General features: G+C 40.4%; 1 protein-coding gene across 1 annotated transcript; it reads right to left on the bottom strand.

The window, feature by feature from the left end:
* Positions 1–1,207: 1,207 nt before the first annotated feature.
* On the bottom strand, positions 1,208–6,982 carry LOC119007667 (extracellular calcium-sensing receptor-like). The gene is made up of 8 exons (XM_037077526.1): positions 6,876–6,982; positions 6,203–6,497; positions 5,813–6,102; positions 5,186–5,481; positions 3,932–4,137; positions 3,588–3,809; positions 2,310–2,433; positions 1,208–2,146 (listed from the first exon to the last, which is right to left on the bottom strand). Exons 1-8 carry the CDS (start codon positions 6,980–6,982, stop codon positions 1,242–1,244), a joined length of 2,445 nt encoding a protein of 814 aa, XP_036933421.1. The 3' UTR covers positions 1,208–1,241.
* Positions 6,983–9,389: the final 2,407 nt, after the last annotated feature.

Below are 9,389 nucleotides of genomic sequence, written 5' to 3'. Positions count from 1 at the left end.
GCTGACCCCAGCACCAGACCTTTCCTCTGTAAGCCCAGCACTTTGTTTGAGACCTGAGTTCAACTTACACAAACTCAGAGACAGGATCAGGCCAATAAAGAGAGGGGAGATTTCCATCACTCATGTGTCTGCATGTGAGCATACTGTGTGTGTGATTTGAGTGCTTTATATAGATTTAACAGACGAAAGCTTCTCTCCTTCTACTGTGCATCAGCCAGCTATACGTCATAGAGCAGATTCCCCTTGGTCTTTGATGAACTGAAGTTTTCATTATTGATTATTTCATTATTCTGAATCTTATTTTTTATTATTCAGACTCACATTACATATGTTTACACACACAGCTTATTAAATTCACATCTTTAACAGGTTATTTAAACTCATTAAAAGAAAAAAAGTTGTTACACTATGATTCATTTAATATATATATATATATATATATATATATATATATATATATATATATATATATATATATATATATATATATATATATATATATATATATATATATATATATATATATATATACCAGGGATTGTAAAGAATTTGCAAATGGATTTGCATCCTTCTTCACTGCCAAAATTCAGAAAGTTAGATAAGTGGTCAGTGCCACAGTACCAGATACAGGAGGTGTGTTGTCCATGTGCCCATCTAAAACCAACTCTAATACTATTAAACAATTTGATCCAATCAATGACAAAACCCTGCAAGACATAACACAGCATTTGAAATCTTCCTTCCGCTATCTTAATTTATTTCTTAATTTATTTCCAGCAGGGTTCTGCACTGTGACTTTCTTTTCCTAGTCTTGAACCTTTAAACATATTCTATTTTAGCCTACTTTCCTATTTTTTTAACTTGTTTTAATGTCATTTTTATGCCACTGCAAAGCACTTTGAGTTCCCTTTTGACTGAATTGTGCTATACAAATAAACGTGCCATGTGTTGCCTAAATATCTTGACATCTATCTGGAACCTATTTTGGACATCTTCTAATACGGGTTCAACAGTCATGAATTGACAGTACTGTAAAATAAAACAGGTGTTGAAATTAGACTAAATAAACAAAATAAAGTGAAAATGGCAGTTTAGTTCTGAGGCATGTGAACTCTGTGAGGATGTCACTAAAATGCCTTTTAAAAAAGACATTGTAAAGACTTTAATCTTAAGGCCACCTATAAAAGGAGTCAGTTCTATACTGAATGTTACGTATGAACTATTGCCAAACCTCAGATGTCCTAGGATTCATTTTTGTTCATTAAATGTTTCTTGGTGTTCTTCTCTGGCTTGAGCAATATGATGTAACACTTTGGAGCAAATATACACAGTATAAGTCCAAAACTGGAAGCCAGAATGGCAAATATCTCCACTGCCACAGTAAATTTCCCAGGAGAGCTGACATACGCTGGGATAAAGGTGATCCACACAGCACAAAATATCAGCATGCTGAAGGTGATCAGTTTGGCCTCATTAAAGTTATCAGGTAGTTTCCGGGCGAGGACGGCTAACACTAAGCAAAAGAGAGCCAGTAGACCTATGTACCCGAGTACAGCCCAGAATCCAATAGCTGATCCTAATGCACACTCTAGGATGATTCTCTCCTTATATATAGTTAGGTTTTCTAATCGAAAAGGAGGACTAAGACACAACCAAATAGTACATATTAAAACTTGAATAAACGTGAATGATATCACAGTCATCCTTTGCTGTAGAGGGCCGAACCATTTCATGACATTACTACCTGGCAGTGTAGCTTTGAAAGCCATTAACACGACTATAGTTTTCCCAAGAACACAAGAGATGCAGAGGACGAAGGTGATCCCAAAAGCTGTGTGCCGCAGCTTGCAGGACCAATCAGAGGGTGCTCCAATGAAAGTTAATGAACATAAAAAACATAGTGTCAGTGAGAAGAGCAGCAGGAAGCTCAGCTCAGAGTTGTTGGCCCTGACAATCGGGGATGTCCTGTGACGAAAGAAGACAGCCGCTGTTAAAATGGCAAGACAGGCACCACCAACTGAGAATGCAGCCAGGATGATTCCTAGAACCTCGTCAAAAGAAAGAAACTCCACAGGCTTAGGGAAACAACTGTATCTCTCTTCATTTGGCCAGAATTCCTTGGGGCAAGGGAAACAATCAGGGGAATCTGAAAAAAATAGGTGGAAAAGGGCTTTTAGCTATATTATAGTTGATTCTGTAGACATACATTGGAATATCTGAAATTAATCGGGGAGCTTTCAGCAATAATAAAGTTGATATTGTAGACATGAATTAAAAAAGTAAAAGAAAAGAAAAAAAGGAAAACGTGCCTGTAGTATTGCTAATCTCTCCTTCAGGACAAGGTATACAGTCATAACAGCAGATGGGTTTTCCTTTTTGAAGCACTTTACGAGTTCCTGGAGGACAGCTGTCACTGCACACTGACACAGGCACCTGGTACATACATAGAAACCAAATCACACATATTCTGGTGTTCTATGCAGATGATAAAAGGATTGGTTTGCACATTTTCAAGTTTGTTTTTATTTATTTTACATGAGTATGCAAGCCTTCAATCAGCTAGATGGCGGCCACAAGCATGATCGCCAAAACAGCCCCTCACTGCAGCCTCATTTGCTTCACAGTCAGCTTACCTGCAACATAATAGCCTATGGCCTGTCAGTGTCTAGTCTGTTAGCTTTCAGTCAGCTCACCTCTGGCCAAGTCACTCAGCTAGCACAGATCCAGATAGTCCCCTTACTCATACTGGCCTGGAACCACTTTCTGGGAAGCCCTTCAGAAGGAAATGGGACTCATGCCAATGTTTAGCCTCTCTGCTGCCCAGCTCCTCATCTTCACAAATGCCCCACACTGTGGATGTCCTGCTGCCCAGTGAGCTTGAGTCCCAGCTGCCCAGGATCCTGCGCTTTGGCTGTGCATCTTTCTGGATCTTCTGCTGCCCAGGGACCCAGAACCTTGACTGCCCAATGCTCAGTTGCTAACTGCCTGTTCCTGTTGGCACCACTCCTGTTCCCATGCCAGCTGACACTTTCCTGCTCCTGGTTTGGTTGACACATCCAGTTGAAAGACTGTTCCTGAGTCTGAAATTGACATCTACCTAATTCCTGAGCTTTTTGCTGCTGGTTGCCAGTCATCAGTTCTGCTGATGTCTGCTGCTGCTTCCCCATTTATCCGGCTGACCCCTCTTCCTGTTTCCACATTGGAAGTCCAGTCAACACTTGCTTCTGATTTCCAGTTTAGAGGCACAGCTGCCACCTTCTCCAAAGCCCCTATTCATCATCCTTCTTGACAGCAAGCTGAAGCTCCCTGAACCCTCGGCAACCTGTGCTGACACATCAGCAGACCTTTCAACAACCTGACCTCCAGAGTGGTTCCACTTCACCTCTCACCAACCTGACCTCCAGGGGGATTTCAGGCTTTGTCTATGGCCTCCAGAAGGGACCCGCCCTCATACACACTCCTCCCCAAACTCTGGAGTGACCCATCTGCATTTTCCAGTATCAAGGCAAATTTTGTACCCCTTTAGATAACCAAATGTATAATTCTAATATAGTAATTATATAATTCAATTTGGTTGGGGTACTTGCATGTGTGCCACCATCCATCCAAGTGAGATTCCTGTTGATGTGAAACTCCTGGCCCACTGGCAGTGATGCATCATAAAGCCCTACTGTCACCATCTCAATGCTGCCACTCTCACTTTGTTGCCAGTTAACCAGCTCATATGTGGCCACAGGATCCCCATTGGCATCAAATGACACATCATAACCATTTTTGGAAAAATTCACTTTCTTGAGCTGGTTAAGTACCTGTCAGGACAAGTAAAGTTAGACAAGGAGGTAGAGATGGGAAAACGTTGACCTACATTTTATGAATTACATTATAGTGGTAACATGACATTGATTATGTTCATGTAATCACTTTCATCGACCTGTTTGGACTCCATCCTAGTGAATTTGTCACAGTGAGCTGTAGAATTTGCGTCCTCACATGCTGCATTATGAATGGCATGTGCTATTGCATAAACAGCCTTGTAAACCATGTTAGTGGCCCGCAGTTGAGACGTGTCAGTGTACGGGCTCTGTAGCGTCTGTATGTCTTCAGTTCCATCACACACAGTTTCGTCTTCAGCTGCACCTAAAAGCACACAAAGTAAGGAGAATATGCTTTTATCTTTGTCAATATGCATGATTTTACTATGATTGTATTGAAATACTTTTCTATCTTTATTTCTATTTTTCATTACTGTGTTTTATTTAAACTGCCAAAAATGCCTTAAAACATGCATTTCTATATTTTTTCTGATTTACTTATGAGAAATGCTTATTTTACATGTAATTTTGCAGACATGCTTTCATCTGTTTTCCTCACTTTCCTGATTCATGCTGTGTTGGAGGTGATGTATACCAAGTGCAATTAACATGGATCAGTAATCAGATGTTATGATGGGAAGTCTTAAAGGCAAAAATGATTTCCACAGCTTTTGAATTAATTACATACTGACATCAGATGTTTTAATAAGTCCAAATAAAGAAATTATCTCACAAAATGTCATATTTGTCTTTGTTATGTGTGTATTGTTCTTTTTTGCTTTCCTTTTCACTTATCTCTACTACGAAACTTGGTTGTTGAAACTCATATTCTACTGCTCAGATAGAACTGGAATTAAAACTGGTGTGGTTCTTGCAATGTCATTCTTCAAATGTCAAAACAGAAATAAAAGAATATTACGTCATCTGAATAGACAACAGACCCACCTCCCCATAAGTTAAAGAAAATAAGATAAAAGAAACAAAAATACAATACAATACTAAGAGCACAATGGCCATTGTGGTGCATTTTTTAAGAGTTTGGTGATTCCACAGTGTCTATCAATATTTGTTCTAATGAATCTAAAAAAACAGACTTAAAAGTAGGGCAAGCTGATTGTATCTATTTGCTTTCATATAAGCAACACGTTTAGTTGTTGCCCAAAGATATAATCACATAATTAGTCACATTCATAAAGGACAAAATATTTCCACTGTGTTCCTATGGTATCAATACATTTCCCTCTCAGCAGCTGAGGTTTGATCTTAAAGCAGCAGCTGACATGTTAATACAGGAGGCTCCCTCAAACAAACAATCAACCAAACCCAACCAAATTGACATGACTATGAATGTCAGCAATATACAACTTCCTCACTTTTTCCCAGCCTGCAGTTGAACGCATCCTCCCAGAACTCCGTGAGCACTGGAGAGGCAGACAGTTTAGTTGCAGACAGATCTAGCAAGTATTCTCTTAGACCTGGAATGACAGATTTCTGAATGCCAAATCCAATGGCTCCAGCACAGAAGTTAAACTTCAGCATGTCTCGGTTAGTTACCCAGGACTCACTGCCTATCCACTGGCGAGGTGGAGAAGGCTTGAGCGACAGCTCTCCCAGCAGGAGTGTTAATTCTGCAGAAGCAGTAAAAGCCACAATAACCACAGCAGTCGACCTGCAGGGACATTATAGTAAAAATGTTATTATACTTAAACATATAATCATATACTGATTCTTAAGATATAGAAAATTAGAATTAGGCTGCAAGATTAATAAAATAATAAATATGAGTGATAACATCATTATTTTTGTGCTGAATATAGGGTGTTGTCTCTTCAGGTAATAAAACTTGATGAAGAAATATGGGCCTACATCCCTAATTTGCCATTAAGATAATCAAATAGTTTCCTGTCTTAAGTTTGAATATTACATGTTTTTTTGTGGTTTTGTGTGCGTATGGTCAGTGACAGCACAGGCAACAAAATCACAAACAGTAATTTAGAAACCTGCGGATAACGTCAGCTACTCTCTGTATTCTACTTCGTGGGTGGGTCCGATGTAAAGATTCAGAGTATTCCACACAGATCCCCTCCTTCTGTGCTGCATCCAGGAAAGAGGCCATGCCATTATTGCCATAGTCTGAATCTGACCGGACAGCACCTATCCAAGTCCAGCCGAAATGTTTTATCAGCTTGGCAAGCGCTTCAGTCTGGAACTGGTCACTGGGAATCGTTCTGAAGAAACTTGGGTACTGCTGCTTATCAGACAGGCATGCACAAGTGGCAAAGTAGCTCACCTAAAGGAATTCAGCATTGTGATAAATTTACAGGACAGGAAGAAAAATCTGAACTGGCCAATACTGAAGAAATAGTTTGAAACAAACTCATAGCATTTACTTGAGGAATGTTGAAGGGGCCGATGACACGCGACATGCTGATGGATATTGTGGACTCAGACTCACCAACAATAGCCATTACCTTACCAGCTTGTGAGCAATTGTCACCAGTGTTAAACACCGGGTCCAGGCCATTTGAAAGCTGAAATGTTACATGAATAGCCACAGGCACTGTGGTACACGAGTCGTGGATCTGATAACCAAGTCTGATCCCTGGCAGCAGCTCTGTGCTGTTGTTTATCTCCTCGATGGCAAAGACCATTGCGCGTGAGAAGCGCAGCTCACGAGAGTCAATGCTGCACAAAGAAAGACTTAATTGTTCAAATCTACACGTGATGAGGACAAATTGTTAACAGATAAGACACAATGAAGCAGAACTGCTGTTCATGGGAATTATCACTGATGGCTGCATTGCATCTGTGAATAAAATGTAATCACATAGTGACTAGCATAATTCAAAACACAGGATCAGACATCAGTGCAGAATGCACAAAAATAGTCAGTCTGAAATAGTCTGAAAATAGCTTAATATATTTCTTCTCCTGGTAATGAAACATACATTTGCAAAGATTTTAAATTTCACACAAAAGCTTTAAATCATCATATAAAGCAAAACATGTCTAACCCCATATATTATAACATCATCTTATCCAACACTCGGCTCTTTTACTAACCTCCCTGTGCACGTTAGTGGCTCAGGCATGACGGTGTAATTATGCACCGGCGTCTGCTTGTAATGGTGAATGGCAAAAACACCACCAATAACATAGTCACCATCCATTGAGAATGCAGGTAGACGAGCGGTACCTTGCAGTTTACATTTCACAGAGGAGGCCTCACTGCTGACCCCAGCACCAGATCTTTCCTCTGTCAGCCCAGCACTTTGTTTGAGACCTGAGTTCAACTCACACAAACTCAGAGACAGGATCAGGCCAATAAAGAGAGGGGAGATTTCCATCACTCATGTGTCTGCATGTGAGCATACTGTGTGTGTGATTTGAGTGCTTTATATAGATTTAACAGACGAAAGCTTCCCTCCTTCTACTGTGCATCATCCAGCTATACGTCATAGAGCAGATTCCCCTTGGTCTTTGATGAACTGAAGTTTGTATTATTGTGGGTGACATCGAGAATTTTTTCTGAATCTTATTTTTTATTATTCAGACTCAGATTACATATGTTTACACATACAGTTTATTAAATTCACATCTTTAACAGGCTATTTAAACTCAATAAAAGAAAAAAAGTTCTTACACTATGATTCATTTAATATATATATATATATATATATATATATATCTATATATATCTATATATATATCTATCTATCTATCTATCTATCTATCTATCTATCTATATATACACTATATTACCAAAAGTATTCGCTCACCCATTCAAATGATCAGAATCAGGTGTTCTAATCACTTGGCCTGGCCCCAGGTGTATAAATTCAAGCACTCAGGCATGCAGACTGTGAAACAAGACATTTGTGAAAGAATGGGCCGCTCTCAGGAGCTCAGTGAATTCCAGCGTGGAACTGTCATAGGATGCCACTTGTGCAACAAATCCAGTCGTGAAATTTCCTCGCTCCTAAATATTCCACAGTCAACTGTCAGCTCTATTATAACAAAATGGAAGCGTTTGGGAACAACAGCAACTCAGCCACGAAGTGGTAGGCCACGTAAAGTGACGGAGAGGGGTCAGCGGATGCTGAAGCGCATAGTGCAAAGAGGTCGCCGACTTTCTGCACAGTCAATTGCTAGAGAGCTACAAACTTCATGTGACCTTCAGATTAGCCCAAGTACAGTACGCAGAGAGCTTCATGGAATGGGTTTCCATGGCCGAGCAGCTGCAGCCAAGCCACACATCACCAAGTGCAATGCAAGGCGTCGGATGCAATGGTGTAAAGCACGCCGTCACTGGCCTCTAGAGCAGTGGAGACGCGTTCTCTGGAGTGATGAATCACGCTTTTCCATCTGGCAATCTGATGGACGAGTCTGGGTTTGGAGGTTGCCAGGAGAACGGTACATTTCAGATTGCATTGTGCCAACTGTGAAATTTGGTGGAGGAGGAATTATGGTATGGGGTTGTTTTTCAGGAGCTGGGCTTGGCCCCTTAGTTCCAGTGAAAGGAACATTGAATGCTTCAGGATACCAAAACATTTTGGACAATTCCATGCTCCCAACCTTGTGGGAACAGTTTGGAGCGGGCCCCTTCCTCTTCCAACATGACTGTGCACCAGTGCACAAAGCAAGGTCCATAAAGACGTGGATGACAGAGTCTGGTGTGGATGAACTTGACTGGCCTGCACAGAGTCCTGACCTGAACCCGATAGAACACCTTTGGGATGAATTAGAGCGGAGACTGAGAGCCAGGCCTTCTCGACCAACATCAGTGTGTGACCTCACCAATGCGCTTTTGGAAGAATGGTCAAAAATTCCTATAAACACTCTCCTCAACCTTGTGGACAGTCTTCCCAGAAGAGTTGAAGCTGTAATAGCTGCAAAAGGTGGACCAACATCATATTGAATTCTATGAGTTAGGAATGGGATGGCACTTCAGTTCATAGAATGAGTAAAGGCAGGTGAGCGAATACTTTTGGTAATATAGTGTATATATATATCAAAATGTTGACACTGAACACATTACTACACACTTTGAATTAACTGACCTTGTCTAACTTGTAGAGCTTGAAATTCAAATACATTACAACAACCTTAACAACTTAAAACATTTTTTTATTTTTCAATTTTCTTAACTGGGAAAAAACATTATATAATCATAGATACAGGGGGAAAAATGCCCCTGCATTGCTTGTTCAGTTTCATTCTTGTAAAATCTCTCTGCTTAAACAGTGATTTTCTACTTAGCAACAGACATAAACAATTCAATCTTGTAAATAAATAACTAAAAAGGAACCAACGGGCTTGACTGAGGTTGTGTAAAGGCCTCATTCAGCCGACCCCAGCAAACATGATGTCAGGGGGATGCTCATTGATTTTTAACATCCGTCAGTCCAGGCCCACTTTTGTATGTCTCATGGGTGTTCAGAACTAGTTACTTTGGATTGCAGACAAGGACCCCTTTTGGACATCTATGGACGTGCATCACAAGGTTAATATATACACGTCTGGCTAGGGAGCCCCTGTAATGTCTTCAGACTATAGGATGGGTATCTGAGCATCTGA

The sequence above is a fragment of the Acanthopagrus latus genome, chromosome 2, assembly GCF_904848185.1.
Source record: "Acanthopagrus latus isolate v.2019 chromosome 2, fAcaLat1.1, whole genome shotgun sequence".
Taxonomy (NCBI): domain Eukaryota; kingdom Metazoa; phylum Chordata; class Actinopteri; order Spariformes; family Sparidae; genus Acanthopagrus; species Acanthopagrus latus.
This window is presented reverse-complemented; position numbering and strand designations above follow the sequence as displayed.

Bases quoted from the DNA above. Each gene is read 5' to 3' on its own strand.
- LOC119007667 (XM_037077526.1), bottom strand. From the start codon at position 6,982: ATGGATGGTGACTATGTTATTGGTGGTGTTTTTGCCATTCACCATTAC. The intron at 4,138-5,185 runs GTGAGGAAGTTG...GTGTGCTTTTAG, and splicing joins CAACTGCAGGCTGGGAAAAA to GTGCAGCTGAAGACGAAACT. The intron at 2,147-2,309 runs GCACGTTTTCCT...TATTTTTTTCAG, and splicing joins AGAGATTAGCAATACTACAG to ATTCCCCTGATTGTTTCCCT.